At 45.5% G+C, this 20119-nt stretch overlaps 1 protein-coding gene across 7 annotated transcripts in view; it reads right to left on the bottom strand.

Moving 5' to 3' along the window:
• The window catches only part of Elmo1 (engulfment and cell motility 1), a 517847-nt gene that overhangs the window by 417160 nt on the left and 80568 nt on the right, over positions 1–20119 (bottom strand). For 5 of the 7 annotated variants that reach the window (NM_080288.2, XM_006516544.4, XM_006516547.3 and 2 more), the window contains one exon: positions 5690–5840. In NM_080288.2, the coding sequence (NP_525027.1) occupies positions 5690–5767 (78 nt within the window). In that variant the 5' untranslated portion in view covers positions 5768–5840. Of the gene's footprint in view, positions 1–5689; positions 5841–6182; positions 10688–20119 lie in introns of those variants that run through there. The other 2 variants (XM_006516545.4, XM_030247141.1) reach the window with 1 other exon arrangement.

Genomic DNA, 20119 nt, shown 5'->3' with positions numbered 1-20119 from the left:
CAGTGGGAGCTAAGGTTCCCAGCAGAGGCAGGCAAGGTAACACACTGGGAGGGTTTCAGAGCCGTAAACGGCTGGAGGGACACTGGAGAAATGAGGAAGCCTATGACCACGCAGGGACATACTAAAGAATCTGCACTTAGGAAGCAGGAGGGGACTTGAGAAGGACAGATGCCTCAGACACAGATCAATGGGAGGAAATGACAGGAGGCTATGAAGCTAGCTATGCTGAGGATATTGATTTGAGACTGAGAATCACTAGAAAATCCCATAATCATAATCATTCATAATCTTTTTTTTTCCTTTAGGATATTTCACTGTTCTCAAACAAAATCCTTCTCTCAATCCTCAGAACAGAAAAATGACCTAATACAAATTCACTCTGACAGGAATGAGCAAGGAGGCCCTGAAAATCCAGGAACCAATTATGAACCTGCCAAATTAAGTCTGGAAGCCAAGGACATCTTTCCTTCTGTTGGGTATCCAGCCTAAAGGGAAGCTTCTTAAGACAGGAAGTAGTAAACAACTCAAAATACTTTCAGGAAGTGCCTGAAACTGACCAGATTCACTAGGCTCCTCCCTCCTCAAGAGGAAACAGTAAAGACTGCTTGAGAGTTCTCTCAGAACACCCTAGCTACAAAGAAAACAGGGAGCCAAGCCTAGCAGCCTGGAGAAAACAACAGGCCAAACTGCCTAGAAGAAACAATGACCAGCAGAGCAGCTGCCTGGGGGATGCTCAGAAGAACTGAGACACCAGAAGAGAACACTCTTCAACCTGCTGGGCTGCCTTCATGCTGTGTAGTGAGGGTCAGATTTCTAGCCTTTATAAGCTGTTACCCATGCTGACATTGGCTGTGTTCATGCAGCTGTCTTTGAGTCATCTCTGCTTCTGTAAGCAACCCTTCACTCGTGTTTGTGTAACTAGCTCTAATAATAATGTTCACCAAGTTGGGTCTACCATGGGCTACCAATCTGTAGTGAGTGTGTATTATGTCTCCCCAGGAAAAGTTGTCAAACATCATCACCCTCTGGGACTTGATCAGCAGTTCCCTAACACACATAGTGAAGATGACTGGCCCTTTGTCTGACATGCAAATAGTCTCCTTGTACAAAGTATACGGCCCATCCACTGGACTATATTTGATCCCCTGAGACCATTTTCTTTACAAGTGTAGAATACCACCAACCATCTGTATGCCTTTTAAAGGTAAGAGTAGGTAAGAGTAGTTTATATATGGAAAACCATGCCTCCAACACACAGAGATTTGAAAGTGATGCCAGATAATACCCCACACTGGTCATGGGAGCAGGTATCACATAGACAGGGATCATATTTAACATCTGGGAGATCATGGAATTAAGATCAAAATTTCCCATCCACGGTGAGTGCACAAACCATAAGGCTGAGGATAGAAAAGATCTGGACAGAAGTAGACTAGGATCAAGGAGGAAACTTCATCCAGAATAACCAAGGAATGAAGAAGTCTCACAGGACTGACTGATGTCTGAGGATAGGGCTGTAGGAGTATTCTGTGTAGTATTACAGGGGAAATGAGGCTGAGGGAAGACCACTGGACTGAAGCTAGTAGATAGTATATCAGCAAGGCCAGCTCCATAGGAAAGGAAAGTGCTGTTCACCCACAGAAGGCACCATGACATCATAGCTAATATGCTGAAAGCATCCATGCAAGTATGAGAGTAGAGGAACTGTAAGGGAATGGCTGATCAGAGTTCCAACAGGACAATTTCCAACAGTAAGAATCTTGTTGTCGGAGAAAAGAGTCTGTAAAGGGAGCAGCACTGGATGGGGCCAAAGCCTTTCAAAGAAAGGCTGCTAAGAACCACAAGAGATGGACTGGGCTGGAATAGGCTGAAAGGCCAGCCCCTCTTCTGTCTCTCCTGGAAAAGGAAGACAGGTTGGAGAGAGAGACAGACAGAGAGACAGAGAACCTTTCACAAGGCAGGTTTTCAAATCTCAATGTCAGAAACTGAGCTAGTCCAGAAACCAGGACCCTAAGATAGCATAGCTTGGAATGTGTGTGTTCTCAGTCTGAGCTGAAACTAAGCCTCTGGTGGTGGGACAGGGCAGTGGAGCCTTTGATAGGTGACTAAGTCAGGAAAGCCATCCTTACACTGTGACCCAGAGAGTCAGCCTGTACCATGGGCCATGGAAGCAAACCTTTGGTAACTGCAGATCCTACCAGATCCTCAACCTTGGTGGCTTGATCTTCAACTCCCAGTCTCCAAAAATGGGAAGAACAAGATCTGTTTATTATTCCATCTAAAGTACTTTGTTACTGTAGCTGAAATTCCAACCAAAGATCCTTGCCAGGAGTCAGTACTCCTGCTCTGCCCCAGCAAACACAACACACATCTCTACTGCACACCATTCCCACCCCCACCCTCACCCCACCACCCTCTACACTGGCACTGCCACTCAGGAAGAACCTCTGGCCAGATGCTCAGACTCCACAGTTATGCAGTATTTACTAGGGGAAAGATAACTAAAACAGAAAGTGTGGCAGCACTCTGGCTTCTGCCATCTTGAAGACCACCCTCTTTAGCCCTACACAGCCTGGCTGGAACAGGGTCAAGTACTGGACCAAGAGAGAGGATGACTTTGGAATGTGCCATCTGGTGCAGCAAAAGTCCATTCACGAGAAGATCCTAGCGAGTCTTCCTGTTGAGCAGAAAAAAACACAAAAGGAATCTGCTCAAGACTTTGAAGGAATGTAAACAAGTCCACAGTGAGCAAGCAGATGTCCTTGGGAACAGGTGCCATTAGAGGACAGCTGGGTAGAGTGGAGCCCAGATAACTACCACAGCAGAAGCCCCTCCACCACGATTCACTGGCGAAGTGTCCATCTATCAAGGACAGAGTGGTCACAAGACATTGGAGAAACAGCCTTTAAGTGCAAGTTCACTCCTAGTCACTGGTGCTTATTATGTTAAGTGCATCCCTGCCCTTGTTGACAGAATAAAATTCTCTGCAGCTCAGCATTGTATACTCTGGGTAAACTTCCTGCACAATTCCAGCACAAGGTTCAAGGACACCTACTCAGAGTTGAGACGATGGCAGCATGAAGGCGGGAGGCCCCAAAACAGCAATGCCTAACCCAACCTTTACCAAAAAGCTGTGAGTGAAATAGTAGTTATCTGGGTTTAAAGGAAGCAATGCGCTTTCCAACATTTCTGCTAACAAGTGTGCAAGGGGCAGGCAGACAGTAGGAGCCTTACTGAATGATGCAGCAGACCAGGGGAAACTCCTGCTAGTCATCATTTCAAGTATTCAGTGCATGTGAAAGTATGTTTCCAAGTCTCATGCCAAGTTTGCATTGTATCAGGAAACAAGATCTGACTGCAGTGTTGCTGTGGGGCTACTGTAAGTCCTCCCAGGCAGGAAGAGCCTGGCTTCCTCATTCTTTGTCTGCCTCAGTGTGGAATTGCCACGAGGACTGGAATTCAGACAACCATCTAAAATTTAAATCTTGAGAGGAAAGGAAGCCCCCAGTCCTGACCCAGCCTTCTCACTAACTGACAGGTAACATGACTTCTCTGAATGCCCATGTTCTCGTCCATGGCACTGGAATAACGAACAAGAATGAAAGAAAGTCATGGGAGAGTTCCCTGATGTGTCTCCCTGAAGAGGACATGGCACCATTTCCCTGGTACTTTATCTCAAAATGCAAAATTCAAATCTACTAGACAGAATGTACCAGGGAACCCCAAGCTGAAGTGCTTTCCATAAAATAACTGCCAGAAATGGCTAAAGAAGTATTTCGGACAATGGAGACAAAAGAGGTATAATAATAAATGTTGTAGATGATTTGGGGTGGGCTTTTAGACATCATAGAAAAATGGCTATAAATGACTTTACTGAAACAAATGATGAGATATAAATATGGACTAATACTGTATTTAATGTGATTATGGAGCAAGCATCTGGTCTAAAATTGTGCAACAATGTTAGAGTTAGGGAATACAAAATATAAGGGAATCAATGGAAACGCATAGAGTCTTTGCAGTTTTCTATAAATCTAAAATTGTTCCAAAGTACAAAGATTATTTTCTTTTTAAATTGTTGAAACTCCCATACACAGAGAAGGCCATCCCCAGAGCAGAGAACATTCTATTGACTCCCCAGGCATCTGGAATATGAATCTAAGGCTGCCTTAACAGAGAAGCCATAAATTCCACCAATCATGATTAAACCAAAATTAAATAGTTCATCAGAACCAGGAAATGAGACTCTCTTCGAATAAACTGACGGTGACAGTGACTCTAATGTGCACCCTGGCTTGGGTGCCACTTGTCACTTAGTTGTACACGGGGATACCCTGGGAATCTTGTCATCATGCATATCTGGGTCAGCAGTCTAGGAAAGGCCTGAGAATCTGCATTTCTAAGGCCCAGGCATCTGTTCCTGAACCCTGAATGCTGATAAAGCAAACCAAAGAGACAGAATGGACCGTGCCCCAGTCCTCTGCAGAGCACAGGACTGCTGTGACTGAGGGACCACTTTTACCTTGGTTGTCATTCTTTTGGACACACCACACCTAATCCCAACCACATTCAGTCTATGACAAATATCACTAGATAATCTCTTTAAAGGCAAAATGTAAGTGGTCCTGGGCCCCTCGTGTGAAGAAGTGTGAGTGCTGGCTGAAGCATGAGTGCTGGCTGCCTGACACCTGCACAAAGCTATGGTGCAGGCTTTACTTGTAAGAGTTGTTTCTCCATTGAGTGAAAATGACAGTGAGATGCTGGTGTGATGGTCACTCTTTCACGGTCTGCACAATGTAACCTTTCTTACATGCAGATTTGAGCCCAATTATTCTGATCTGACCTGTAGGGTTTGTTTAGATTACTCCTTTGAATCTACACAATGCCATGTAACTCTGGCCGGTGATCTTCAACCTGATAATAAAATCCGACCAGAAAAAGAACTGTGACTATAATTATAAAATAGTATCAAGAGTATAATGGCTGGCGTTGCCATGGTATTCTAATTGAAAGTATAGAATGCCACTATACCTCTTGAACCCTGTAAGTATAAATTAAGTCTCGTCCTTCTTCCCTCCAATCACTTGTTCTAGAATGACCTCAGTGAAATGAGAACAAAGCAAATTCCCTGGACAATCTGTAATCAGAGTCAGAACCAGGTCACATGACCGCCAATCATCCATACCCACAGACGACATGATTCTTAGATGAATCTCCCTTTATATTCATTACATATTTTCTGACTCTGTACCATATTCCAGATAATGTGGTCTGTACTAATTTTATTATAAAGTTGTTAATATAACAAAACACTTGTTGGTTCTTCTGGAGATAAATAGATGTTTTTTTAAAGTAAGTTTTACATTGCCCATATAAAAATCTGCTCCGTCACGAGTCCCAGCAGTAGGATGGGACAGTCCATCTGTCCTGATGCTCAGAACCCAATCCCTCCAGCTGCTATCACTACTGCTTCAGATAGGAACCCAGTATTGACAGAATCCAGCAGATGGGGCAAGACTATAAAAGTCCCATCCACTGCCATTGTATATACACAGACCACACTGTAGTAAGTACTGCCCGGATTTCAGAGCCCCTTAGAGTAAGGACATGAAGCTATTCAAAATCTGCAACCACTCAGTGCGAAGAAGAAAACTGTTGTGAGCTCTCCAGTCCTACCTGCCTTACTCACCTGGTCAATCTCCATGAGTTTAGGGTAGGCGCCAGGCCATTCTATGGCCACCTTCACGATGTCCGAAGGCGGCGGCATTGTGTGACTGGAGGAAGTACAAAGCAGGTAGAAACGGAGGTCCTACCGCGTGGACCGGCACACGTGTCTAAACCTAATGAAGAATGACAAAAAGAAAGTAGTTCAGCGCAGATGCAAGGCAAACTAGCTTCATCATCACTTCCTGTTTTCACTGGTGTATGAGAAATGCTCCCCTTGGCGCCCCAGAGAATGAAGCCACAGCGGCACAGCCAACCGCGCCCTGGGTCCCCAAAGAAAGATGGAGGCTACACTTAAGCACTGGAGGCAAAGCCTCCAGCAGACTCTGCCCTGGGAGTTCGGCTTCCTGCATCTTTTTTCTCCTTTTCTTTTCTTTCTTTCTTTCTTTTTTTTTTTTTCAGGAGCACAGCAACCCCCTGACCACAGGATGGAACCCTGCTCCCAATGGTGCTCCGACCTGAATGGGCAGGGTTCGCGCTCAGACTGCTTGTAAACTTTGGCGTTCAACAGTCTCCGGAAGAACACATTGCCCAGGAAGTCATGGTCAGGAAGTAGCTTTTATTTAAAGCATTTTCTGTGTGTTACAAATAGATCTGCACTATAGCAACCAGGATATCATGAGGAAGGAGAAATTCCCCAGGAGTTCACACGTGCTCACACTCCCTCCCCACGGCCAGTCTTCCAGTGGGAGAATATCCACGAGGCCTGGGAGCTTTCAGGAGAGCCTTCCCTTCTCTCACAAAAGAAGTTCTGATTTTCCTCCCCTGCCTCTCCATTCCGTTAGCTTACTGACAACTCAATTCAAAAGGTGCAGCGCCCGGATCTGCAATGTGGTTACTTCCCGAATGTCACCCCACCCATCAGGCCTTTCCTCTAACCTACAGCTGTGGTGTGATTGGCTCTTAATGCTCTCCTTCTGAACACCCTCATGGATGGAAAACAAAAACAAAAATATATTCTGACTTTTCCCCCTTTCTTTATACAAAAGCAGAACCCTGTACCCTTCATAACTTAGTGTCTCTTCTAGGCCTCTGTATGGTACAGTGCTGGCGCACACTCATTCTTTTCACAGCTGGTCACCAGGGTGTGACCTCCCTGATGAGCCAGGTCCCTGCTGTGGGGTGCTTCCATGATTTCTTTCTTGCCTTTGGTATTACAAACCAGACTTGCAAGGCATAAAGTTATGCTTATATAATTTCTTCACCTGTAAAGGTTAATGCCTACAATAGAATCAAAAAAGTAAACTTGTTGGGTCAAAGAGAACATACTGTTTAAAGTTTGATAGGCATCTCCAAAGTCCCTCCTTAAGGCTCCACCTACGTGCCCGTGCCCTCCTTCTAGCAAAGCCTGCGGCAGCCTGCTTGCACACAGCCTCACCAACAGATGGAGTGAGTCCCAGCCTGAAAAAGCTTGGCAGGCTGAAAACCCACACCTCAGTGCACTTTTTAGTTTGTATTCTTCTCATTGCTAAACATAATAATGGAAAGTCACATGTCCCCTTCCTTAGACACTGCCCGTTTCTGTAGATCGTGGGCCCTTTTCTCTCAGGAACAAAATCTATAACACTTCTTTCATTCTTTACCTGACCAGCATAGATTTTTGTCCCTTTCTATCCCGATTTCCATGGCCAGTGAGCATCACAGGCATGGCAGTGTTAATGGGGACACCTCAGTGATACCGGCAGTTGTGTGGATAACTAGCTGCGGTGGAGCTGGCCAGGAAATGAACTAAACCCAAACAAAGCTATTGCTCCTGGCTAAGGATGATTAGCAACCCTGTTGTGCTAATCAGTGGCGCCCAGCAAGGACAAACCCACAAAGCAGTGGTTTCATCTTTCATCCACAAATCATTACTGCCCTCCTTTGGGTGCCAGGCTTGCTTTGTGTGCTGAGAACACAGGTGCAGACCTGGGTGTTAGATGCCAGCAAGGGACAAGAAGAATAAAGTGGGTTGGGGCTCATCGGTGCAGGCTGGTGTTGCTGATTTGGGGGTGGCATAGATAAAGGGACCTCGATTGCAAAAAAAAAAAAACTGTGCAGAGAAAGCCTGACTGAGCCTGTGGAGGCTGAGTAAAGACCTGGGAGAAATGTGATAGACAGCAGGCCCTGTGGAGAGCTGAGAAATCGCTCCATGGACTAGGGAAAGAGTAAGTGTAGAAGCTCTGAGGCAGAAACATTCCTGGAATAGTCTTAAAATAAGCAAGACCCTGAAGCCAATTAAGAAGAGGCAAAAGAAGAAAGAGAAAGCATCAGGGAGCAGTTGGTTCCTTGCCCACACTCTCCAGGCAAGAAGTACCTGTTCCTGTACAGCTGTTTAGAAGGCCTTCAGCCAGCTGTGTTAAAAGCCCTGATGGCTTGCATTATGTTCCAGTAAGTTTAATTCTTCTAGGATGATATCCTGAAGACATGATTATTAAAACAATACTAAGTCTTCCTTGTGTTTAAAACCGCTCAAAGCTGAAAACAATATGACCTTATAAAATAACTCCAGCTCCCCATTCTGCACCAAAGTAAGCTAAGGATGGGGCTGGCTCTGCATGGTCTCCGCCCTGCTTGAATACCCGAGGACACTCACAACACAAACCCTATCAGTACCAAATCACTTCAACCCAAGAGATCCACAGCCAAATATATGGCCTAGAATGAAAAGAACGGAAGAAGCTCTGTCTGCCATGAACACAGGCTGTGTGCGTATCAGGTAACTGGATTCAAGTCAACAAACACCCAACCCTGGTGATCAAGAGAATAGATCACAGAAAGAAAACTGCATTGAACAGCCCTCGGTCCCGCCCCTCCACGAGAAACAGTCTACAATTAAGAAAGAAGGGACTTAACCTTCCAGAAATCAAAGGCCGCTCTTGTTTTCTTCCCACTTCAACTGGTCTTTCTTTCTGGGAGGAAAACCTGCTGAGCAGGTGAGAACACAAAGGCAGGCTCTCCAGTGTCTCCCCTTGAGAGCAGGAGGCCAGCAGCACAAAGCAGCCATTGACAGGGGGAAGCCAGGACTTCCCTGGCTTCCTTCCCAGGCCAGCTAGGCCTCATGGGCTCTCCCTGTAGTGACAACTGCAGAGCAGGCAGGGAGCACAGTTGCAGAATGAGCAATCCTTCCCTCTTTTCCATCCTCAGAGGACCTCATCCTGGCCTTGAATACAGTCTCTGCTGCTCCTATCTCAGTAGCTTTGGCTACCACTTGAGAAAGATGAGACCTCTGCCAGACCTCCACCCTATGCACTGTAACAGGGTGGACAGGATCTCTGACCTCTCCTCACTGAGAGGTCCTGAGGCAGCACACACTCTGGGGAGATCACTAATGGTCAGGGCCGTGCCACTGGAGCTACACAGGTGAATGCCCTTCTTGTCTCTGAAGCAACTATCAACACATAAACCAGACTGACTCAATTTTTGGTCAGTCATAACAGATAGAAATATACTTTGAAAGCCAGGAGTGGTGGCACACACCTTTAGTCCTAGCACTCGGGAGGCACAGGCAGGCAGATTTCTGAATTCGCGGCCAGCCTGGTCTAAGAAGTGAGTTCCAGGACAGCCAGGGCTATCCAGAGAAATCCTGTCTCAAAAAAACAAAGGAAAAAAAAAAGAAGAAGAAGAAGAAGAAAATATACTTTTAAGTCTTTTCTGGACAAGTTTGTTCGCCTGGTACCTTTTGCTTCCCCTAGTGTAACACTCAGGGAATATACAGGAACACCCTAAAGGAAGACTCATCCCATGTGCAGTTACACTCCCAGGGCCAGCATTTTCAATAATGGCTGTCAGATGACTAACCCTTCATGAGAGCTCCGAACAAAAGGAAAACTAAGTTTATCACACCCCACATCTCCCAAGGACTGTACAGGTTTCCTGACATTGCCCCGTTAATGCAATCAGCATGGACAGTCTGGTATAATAATTCTCACTGAGACTGAAATCTGAGGATCACTGAGGGCAGAAACAATAGAGGAAGCAGCCTTGGCAGTTGGCTAGACACCCTAACCACGCCTTCCAAGGTAACTATAAATCTCTGGAGGCAGCTTGGAGTGGGTGGAGAGTTCTAAAGTGACCCTGCTTGCCTTCTGGCTCCACATAATTCCATGTGGCATACTAAGAGTCTGTGACCTTAATACAGACATTCAATTGTTTGCTTATACTTGCGTGTATGTGATAGAGGAGATCTGTCTCACTAGAAAGTCAGCTTACTAACGCCTACATCTTGGATGCACACGGCTCTGGTTGGTCCATCCTATCAATGAAAGTTTTCTTGAGTCATGTTTCTAAGACAAGAGACAGAAATCACTCCGGCCCTTACTAGACGTCTGTCTTGCTTTCAATTCATTGCTGTGAAAGAACCACACAGGGGAGGCCAGGTTGGAGCAGTGGGACAGAACCTCGAAGCAGCAGCAGGTCTCCCCTGAACCCTTCTTTCCTTTCCTCTGACCTACTCCTGGACATTATTTCTGAGGATGGGACAATGCCTATGGGGACAGAGGGGCGGAGCTACTAAGCTTGTTTTTAAAATGTTGACTGGTTCCCTTTTCTCTTTGCCTTGGACTGTGCTAAGAGGAAGGAACTTCCACTGAAAGTAGTCTCAGGTCACCCTGAGGCCTGTTCCATTTTTCTGGACCTCTCCAGTTTTCACGTCTGAGGTTACGGCTTTCTGTGGGCATTGTACCTCAAGAAGGCCTGCGCAGACAGGCTAGGGTGGATAGAGCTCTGTTCCAGGTGCTCTACCACACTATTCCAAACAGACCGATAGCATCTCATTGTCTGCTACGGATTAAATAACCACAGACTTCAGTGCTAGGAGCACAGTCCCCAGTTGGTGTCACAATTTGGGGAGATGTTAGGAAGAAGTGGGGCCTAGGAAGAGGAATTAGGTGACTAGAGGCGTGACTTAGAAGGTTATACTTATGAAGGCCATAGCTAGTCTCCTTCCCACTCACTAGCCCCTCCCACTCCTTTCTCTCTTCTTGCACTCTGACTTTCACAGTGTGAGCAATTTTGCTCCACCATGATGTTCTGCCTCACAATAGCATAGAAACAACAGAGCCAACTGACTGTGTGCTGAAATCTCTAAAACTATGAGTCAAAATTAAAAGAAGAAAAGTTTTGCTTCATAAATTGTTTGGCTCCTGCAGTTGTCACAGTTCTAGGAACTGTCTGACTAGCAACATCTCTACTGTACAACAATGCAATGACGCATAGGTACAGTGATGCAATGATACTGTGATACCAAGGTGCAGTAATTTAGTGATATAGTGATGCTGTGATACAGTGATGCAATGATACAGTGACCTGGTGGTACAGTGATGGAGTGACATAGTGATGCTGTGATGCAGGGATGCAGTAATGCCATGATATAATGAAGCCATGGGGACAGTCTATCACCTAGCCGGAGTCAGGGCTGTGATTCCCAGAATTGCTGAGTCCTGCCTTTGTTTTTCTTCTGAAATGTGTTCACAAAGGACATTCTTTTTGATAAATCAAATAGATGGACAATGTCTGCCATGGAAGTCCAAGATCAAATAGATGGACAATGTCTGCCATGGAAGTCCATGAGAACAAGAGAAGAATATGTATCTCCCTACACTGGAGAGCTCCAATGAACCACATACAATGGAGGCTGAGTCTACAGATTGATTCTATTGTTACCTGGGACCTGGTGGTAATACTTAGGCCCCAGATGGTTAAAAAAAAACAGAAGAAAGGACTAGAGAGCCTTAGAGACCAGGGAACACAGCAGAATATGAAAACAACCAAAAGAAAATGAGCAAAAGGAGAAACTGAATCAATGAACTTGATGTTTTATTTTATGTAAATGCTGCTGACAAACACCATGGCCAGTAATTTTAGTAATTATCAGGGCTATCTACTTGCCATGACAAGAAATGTGTTATTTACTCTCATTGCCATACAACATGTTGGAAACCTGGACAGAAGATCTTCCTTCCAACATCTTCCTTCACGTGTCACCATGAGTGGCATAGGACAGGTGTCAGGACAGGGACAAACTCCAAGGAGGCAAAGGCTGGGTACATTCTTATATTTACTCTTTGTCATAACTGTGTGATGAAAGGAGTTATTTGCTCTAAATATGTTAACACTCAATCTTGTTAAGTTTAAATCATTTTTCCAAAGGTTTCCACACTGTGAGGAAGACTCTTCAGTAGTACCTGTGAACCCTCCATGCTGGTTCCTCTGATTAAGGTCTAACCCCCCAAGACCTCAGAATGTGACTGGAAGTGAAGACAGGGCTTCAGAACCAAAGATGGAGTGAAGAATGAGAGCTTTGACCTAGCATGGCTGCTGCCCTGACAAGAATGAGGACAGTGGCAGCAGGCACACAGGACAAAGCGTGTGAGGCTGGAAGCCAATGCAGGAGGCCTCAGAAGGAGTCAGCTCTAAGGACATTGTATCCTAGAACTTTATCCTCAAGAACTGCAGGACATTAAGTAATGGCTTCACAGAAAGAAGACAAAAGAGTTCTGCACTCAAAAACCGCTGTGGACGCTTACCTACAGTGACAAGCTGAGAAAATAGTCGGAACAAATAGCACCCAACCTGCCCTCACTGTCCTCTGCAGCCATTTCTCCTGAGGTTGTTATTAGGGAGACACTTGTCTGAGGAAAATGAGCAACACAATCTCGAGAACAGGAGATTCATGAGTAATAGATACACAGAAGACATAATAAAGGGATGAGAATTAAAATCATAAAGCATGTTTGACAATCATATTGATTTTTAAAGTTAATTGATTGGTAAAAATGTAAAAAAAAATCATGTTCACATGATAATTAATTTACATGTAAGTTCTCATGCAGCCCAACTGACTTAAATTCACTATGTAGCCAAGAACGGCCCTGAACTGCTGAGCCTCCTGCTTACGAGCATATACCTCTCTCTGTGTGCAGCTTTTGAGCAGTGCTGGGGGTGAAACTCGGAGCGCAGAAAGCACCCAGCCAAGTGAGGTCCATTCCTCCCTCTATGTATACACTCTGACACTCAAGGGGGAATAAAAATCACGAGCAAGTGCTTCACAACCAAGGCCCCGCAGGCATTTGGGACCAAATGATACTTGAGGAAGTGGTGCACTGCAAGCTACTGACAGTGTCCTCAGCCTCTGCTCCCCAGAGAACCTCCAGGTCAAGACATAACAAAATGTTCAGGCATAACCAACTGCCCCTGGGGGATGGGCATGTCCATGAGACTCCCCTGACTAGGGACTGGGACCCTAAAGGAGGTTGATTCTAATCTCACTTTTGAGCACACTCATTATACAGACTCGCCTTACAAGTGAACATTAGAGTCGGGCGTGGTGGCGCAGGCCTTTAATCCCTGCACTCGGGAGGCAGAGGCAGGAGGATTTCTGAGTTCGAGGCCAGCCTGGTCTACAAAGTGAGTTCCAGGACAGCCAGAGCTATACAGAGAAACCCTGTCTTGAAAAACAACAACAAAACAAAACAAAAAACAAAAAACAAAAAAAAAGTGGACATTAATAGTCTCAAGTGTATAAAAAGGAGAGGAGATGTGAAGTGAGAATTTGTTGAAGAAATACAGTGGTCTGTTTCAAGCTGCTAAAAGCCAATAGGAAAATGAATTCAACGGGAAACTGTGAACACCTGCACTTCATGTGAGGACCGTAAGCTAACTCAATTCTGTCACTCACAGCTGTAGGGAACTCTGTTCATCCAACTTCTCTAAGGCTTCTTTAGGGTAGTAGGCCCACACCAGCTGCTACTGCCTGACCACGTCTGCGAGCCCCATCTCTGACACCAGTGACTGGCACCAAATACAAATGGGACCCAAACAAGTCTGGTTTTGGTGACTGCCCAAGAAGTGTAAGAAAAAAGCTTGCTCTCTCTCTCTCTCTCTCTCTCTCTCTCTCTCTCTCTCTTCCCCAAGCCTGGGAAGCTAAAACTGTCTGCAGATCTGTGCCCTTCATGTGTGGTAAAACCTTGAAAGAAGAAAAAGAGGCAAGAAGGGCAAAAGCCAATGGAGGGAGGGATGGCAAGAAGATGGGAGGGCAAGGTCCTAGCTGCCAACCTTCTAGTTTCTATCACTTTGCCAACCTAAATTCCCTTCCTAGACGCAGGAACAAATGAATTTTCTTGTTTTCTGTGAATTTGAACACAGGTTCTGTTGCTTGGAATTGAAAGACTCCTGATCCATGGTTCTTATCACACTTGTTTCCTGCCCTGAGTTTTTATTTTGTCATTAGATGGCTGGCATAAAACACAGTCCACTTATACAACTAATGTTTGCCACTCGGTGGTAATAGACTCTGGTCCTCCAATTGTGGGATTTCTATACCACCTCGTCCTCAGGCCTTAGGAGCTGTTTTCCACTCTGGGACTGCAAGCTCACTTCTGGAACTGGTCTCTCTTCAGCATCTCTCACACAACATGACTTCTCTGAGATATTAAGTAATGGAAGAAGAAAAAGAGGAAGGGGAGAGAGTCAAGCGTCTTGGAAAACATGGAATCAAATAGTAGCTACTAATAACTGTGGTATACACTATATACCCTTCCAAACAGTGGTCTGAAATAAGTACCATTACAGGCCAAGCAACATGTCCTATGCCTCACATCCACATACATCAGAAGACAGGCTACACCTGCCTGAAACAGCAACCCATGATACACTTTCTGGAGCATTCTTTTAAAAAGCAGGTGTAGTGGCTATTCCTGGTTGTCAACTTGACAATATTTGGAATGAACAACAATCCGGAATTGGAAGGCTCACCAGTGACCCTTATCTGGAGGCTTGGAGATCCTTATCTGGATCTTGGTTTGAAGATCTTGAGCCATAGTGGCTATGGATTCCAGAAGATTGAATCTCCGAGTTTAAGGAACACACCTTTAATCTGGGCTACACCTTCTGCTGGAGACAATATAAGGACATTGGAAGAAGGGAGTCTAGCTCTAGCTCTTGCTCCTTCGCCTGCTTGCTGCGTGAGACTGAGTAACTCCTAGATCCTTGGACTTCCATTCACAGCTGCGACTGAACAATTGTTGGGAATTGGGCTGCCGACTGTAAGTCATCAATAAATTCCTTTACTATCTAGAGACTGTCCATAAGTTCTGTGACTCTAGAGATCCCTGACTAATACAGCAGGCTTCACTGCGGGACTTCTTGAGACTCTTAACACATGTGTACTGGGAACTTTCCACAGCCAATATACATATTTGCAAATGTATCTGCCCAAAATTTTTCCTCCACAGACCATCATCTTATGGCACTGGCTATGCATGGGATATTAGGAAATAAGAAATTCAGGTTGTCTTCTCAGGTTCTCAAGAGAAGGAGAACTGCTGAATAGATTAGGGCAGAAGTTAATGGAACATGGCAGGAAACTTTTCCTAACTCCATACTGAATCATCATCACCCGGTAGAGACACTGTCTCCAGGAAAGCCTTCCAAAGCTTCTGTGTAATGGCTTCCAATTCACACAATACAGTCTAATACAGTTAACTACAGCTTCTGGGCTATACATTGGCATGAGATAAAATGAACCAGACAGACTAAACCAGACAAACAGACAGACCCGAATACTTTTATTTGTGGTTTACTTGAATCTGAGCATCTCACTTCCAGCCTTGATTGTCTAAATGTGAATTCAGGTTTGGACATAAAACTTTTCACACCCTGCTTTCAAGTAACCATCCTGTTCCCCAACTCTATGAACGTCAAAGATTTGCTAGTCCTATGTACTGATAGGTTATGTCTCCACTGATAGATTAGACTAGACTAAAGGCTAGTTTATCAGGAAGCTGCTATAGGGTGAGTGAGTTCACTGGCTTTGAGGATTGAGGCTAGGGGAGTCACCATGGGGAAAACAGAGGAGGGAGAGGGAGAGAGGGAGAAAAAGAAACAGAGACAGACAGACAGACAGACAGAGAGACAGAGACAGAAAGGAGAAAGAAGAATCCTTCTCTGGGGGAACCCCCTGGGCTGGAAAGTTCTGAGCTGGGGACAGGGTGTGCCAGGTAGGGACTAAAGGATGCTGGGAGAACCTGAAGGCCAGGTCTGCTTTGATATTGCAAAATATACCTTAGTCCCTGAACTGGGGGTCCAAAACCAAACAAGTACCAGGTTGGTTTTTCCTTGTCTGCTCTTTCCACACCAATGGCTGCTGTGTTCTAAGGCTGCCTGTTTCCTCTTCCTTTTTCCCTGCATCTGTTTCAAGAAATCCCAGCCAGCACCGCACAGCAGCTTCCCACAGAAAGTAGACTTCAGAGCCCTTGAAGGTAGAAACTGCCAAAAGACATGTTCTTGGGTGCTTGGAAGGACCACAATACCAGAGCTCTTCTCTGGCCTGGCTCTATTAGTTTACACCAGTTGCTCAAAGGGAGGAGAGTAGAAGAAACTCTTTCTCTTCACCTTTGCAGGTCCAGGCTGCCCCAGATGCCATGGCTCAGAACAGCTCAAAATTTTCCAGGCAAACGAATACATGAATGAATCACTTGCTCCTTAAATATAAATGCAGAGAGTTTTTTTTTTTTTTTTTAAACTCAAGTCAATGGTTTGTTTTTAAAATCCAGGAAATCTCCAGCATTTTTTTTTTATACAACAGCTATTAGGTTGTCTCCTTGGATAGAAACAGAAAGGGAGCCAGCAGCTCAAGGCTCAGAGAGGCCTATTCCAGACTCTTTTCCTCCTGAAGAAGAAATTCAATGGAAAACAGGATGAGACTGGAGAGCCTGCTGGGTCTCTTCCCCTCACTCTGGGCTCCGGGCTTTGGGAATCAGCATTTCTACTGGAAAGTTCATTATTTTGCAAACTAATGCACAGACTTCCTCCCTTGCTCTGCTTTTTGGGATATTTGCTTTTCAAAGTCCTTTTCCTCGGCTGTAACGCCTCTGCTTCCCTCCTCCCCGCAAGGCCTGTCCCTCAGTGACTGCACACATCCCCCTGCAAGAGGCAGAGCCAAGGTCCAATTCCCTATCTCAGAAGCCAGACTGACGGCCACAGGAAACACTGCAGTCTTTCCACCAGCTCTCAGCCAAGCACTCAAAGTTTCCAAACCTGCTGATCAAAAACAAACAGAAAAAAAAGCCTCCCTTCGTTGTTCTCCACCTCAGCCAGCCACACAGAACTCTAGGGCCAGCCTGCCTCGGAAAGTTGTTTGCATCGAGTGGTGGGGAGGACTCACTACCACACAGTGCTGGCTAGCTCCTCCACACAAAATAGTGGGCCTCAGCAGCAAGGTATTCTGACAGTCCACAGGCACTATTCCTCACCACTTCCTTCCCTCCGTCCTTTGACCTTCATTCCCCACCTAGGTACAGGTTTATCCAGGGTCAGAGAGTGGCCTGGGTGTTAGTGCAAAACACAGCCCAAGCCTGTTGTTACTCTGCAGCCTGGGACTTCGATCTGAAGGTCAGTGGTCCTCTGTGACCTGCTCTTCTTTTTCTGCTTCCTTTATTCCCGGAAGCAGGCCATAGAAACCAGGCATTGTTTTCTCTCAGCAAGTCATAGACTCAAGGACTGTCTCCATCAAACCTACAGACGCAATCCTGGAAAGTCATCCTCTCCCTTCTCCTTTCTTCCTAGGGCCAATTCTCTTTGTTTGCTTCTTGCACCTGGGATAATAATTACCTGACCAAAAGTAACCTGGCAAGGAAAGGGTTTAGTTCATCTTACACTTCAAAATGACAGTTCATTATCAGGGAAGTCAAGGCAGTTTCTGGAAGTGGGGACTGAAGCAGTCTTCATGGAGAAACACAGCTTGCTCTCCACAGCTTGCTCAGCCTGTCTTCTTGTACATTCCAGCAGAAGGGCAGCCTCTCTCATTAATCAACGAAATGCCTCACAGGCAAGCCCATGGGTCAATCTGATGGGAATCAATTCCTCAAAAGAGGTTTAGCTTTTCTCAGGCCTGTGTCAGGTTGACAACTGGCCAGTAAAACCATCATTCCAGACGGGGACTTCCTTAAACCAGGAGTGCTGCAGGGGAAGGTAAGGAGACGCTGGAGAGTTCTGCTGGACCCTGTCCATCCATCACCAGCAAGGCAAATGGTCTTCCTCCGTCGCATTTTGAAAGCTGTCCATCCTCCATGAAGCTACACCACAAGCTTTCCTTTGTCTTTGGGTCTATATTTCTGAAATTTCCTGACACACAGAACTTTGACAAAACAAATGTCTCATTTTTCTCTCCTTGTTTTTATTGGTGTGTCCACCGTGGCCCATCAGAGGGTGAGAGAAGGCATCTCTCTCATGAGACTGCTATGAAGATGAAATATTTATAAAGCAACGAGAGTAGCACCTGCCTGCTGTTCTTATTACCAGCCACGGGGAACCTGAATGATTGTAACCCGGACAACACACCGGTAATGTCATCTAATAGGGGTGCACAGAGGCATCATGGCCTGGGAACCATCCTACTCAAAAGAACCACATCAGACTCAGACATGACACCTACGACCAGGAAGGCTGGCTTCACCGACATCCAGGAAGGGTTTGTTAGATTCGGAGAGCATTTCTTCTGGGTTTTAAAGAATGCAGAATGTTCTAGGAGAAAGCTGTGCATGGGGAAAATTGGAGGGTGGCTATTACAGGTAAGATTCCAGGAGGACCAGCTGCCCTTGCAGTATTGCCTGGACAGCGACATGATAGAACATGAGGCCAATTTTCTCTACTAGTTCAGAACTAAGTACCCCAGGTTGACTTTCTTCCTGTAAGAGACATGATGTACTGGCTGGTTTTTGTGTCAACTTGACACAGCTGGAGTTATCACCGAGAAAAGAGCTTCAGTTAAGGAAATGCCTCCATGAGATCCAACTGTAAGGCATTTTCTCAATTAGTGATCAAGTGGGGAGTTCCCTTGTGGGTGGTGCCATCTCTGGCCTGGTAGTCTTGGTTCTATAAAAAAGCAGGCTGAGCAAGCCAGGGGAAGCAAGCCAGTAAAGAACATCCCTCAACGGCCTCTACATCAGCTCCTGCTTCCTGACCTGCTTGAGTTCCAGTCTGACTTCCTCAGTGATGAACAGCAGTATGGAAGTGTAAGCTGAATAAACTTACAATAAATTCCTCCCCAACTTGCTTCTTGGTCATGATGTTTGTGCAGGAATAGAAACCCTGACTAAGACACATGACCTGGACTCAACTTGTTCTAGATCCTTCCTCCCCATGAAGTGTCTTGAGCCAGATGCAACTGAATACCCGCAGAAGTAGCACATGCAGAGGGGACCTGCCCCACTCAAATGGCTCAACTTCCTCAGTTATGTCCCTCCAGCTTCCCACAGTGCCATGCACTCTCCTGTAACAGGCCATCCCAACAAGAAGACAGAGGCTAGACATGGCCCATTAGGACCTGTTTAGTCCTTCTGCCCTACTATACTCTAGGTTCAGTGAGGGCTAAAAGTATTGTGGTTACCCTGCTTTGTGCAGAAGCTATCAGAAATTCTCTCAGGAAAGATCAAACAGAAAACACAGTTCCCTGCTGCTCACACATGTGAGCTCTCCACTCATGATTTTAACAACTGGAAGCTGAAACTATATTTTAATTACAAGTGTTCAAAAATAGAATACAGCAGCTGATTAGATGAGACACACACACACACACACACACACACACACATACACTGTACTAAGATTTATAAGTACCCAGAGATGATTTAACCTAAGCCGATTGTTGGTGTGCACAGATAGACATTCTTTGAGGAGGTTTTACACAATGGCCAATAACAGTGAATTCTGTATCCAGGGAAACAAAAGGTGGTTCTCCCAGACTTGTGGAGGAGGGAGATGCTACAGTTGATGGAAGCCCAGCATCCAGCTTTCATAAGAGTACAAATAGTTGTGTCCTCTCCTAGATGGGACTATTCCAGACAGAACTTGGACTCTTAAGACAATATGATGACCAGAGTCAACAGGGGCAGGGACTCTCTTGGAGAACCTGTGGACAAGTCCAAGCAGTTAGTATAAGACCTCACTCTCAGGCTGAAGAGATGGCTCAGTGGTTAAGAACACTGGCTACTTGCTCTTCCAGAGGTCCTGAGTTCAATTCCCAGCAATCACATAGTGGCTCACAACCATCTGTAAAGGGATCCGTGCACTCTTCTGGTGTGTCTGAAGACAGCTACAGTTGTCTGAAATAAATAGATCCTTAAAAATAAATAAACAAACAAACAAACAGATAAATAAATCCTTTTTTTAAAAAAAAGGACCTCCGTCTCACTGTCCTCTTCCCAGTGACGTTGCTGTTCTGCTGTAGGTTGCATGCAAAGGCATGGCCATTTCCTCCTCAGTCAGCAAAAAAGCAAAGGACAGCCAGTAACAGCCACAGACTGGACTCAACCTGTCTCTCCTTCCCCCTCCTCCTTCTCCTCTCCCTCATTCTCCTCCTCTTCTTCCTCCTCCTGCCCATAATCATCTTCCTCCTTCCTCCTGGTTTTTTGTTTTT

Source organism: Mus musculus, chromosome 13 (assembly GCF_000001635.26).
Source record: "Mus musculus strain C57BL/6J chromosome 13, GRCm38.p6 C57BL/6J".
NCBI classification, from domain to species: Eukaryota; Metazoa; Chordata; class Mammalia; order Rodentia; family Muridae; genus Mus; species Mus musculus.
Note: the sequence above shows the minus strand (reverse complement) of the source record. Positions and strands in the feature narration are given on the sequence as shown.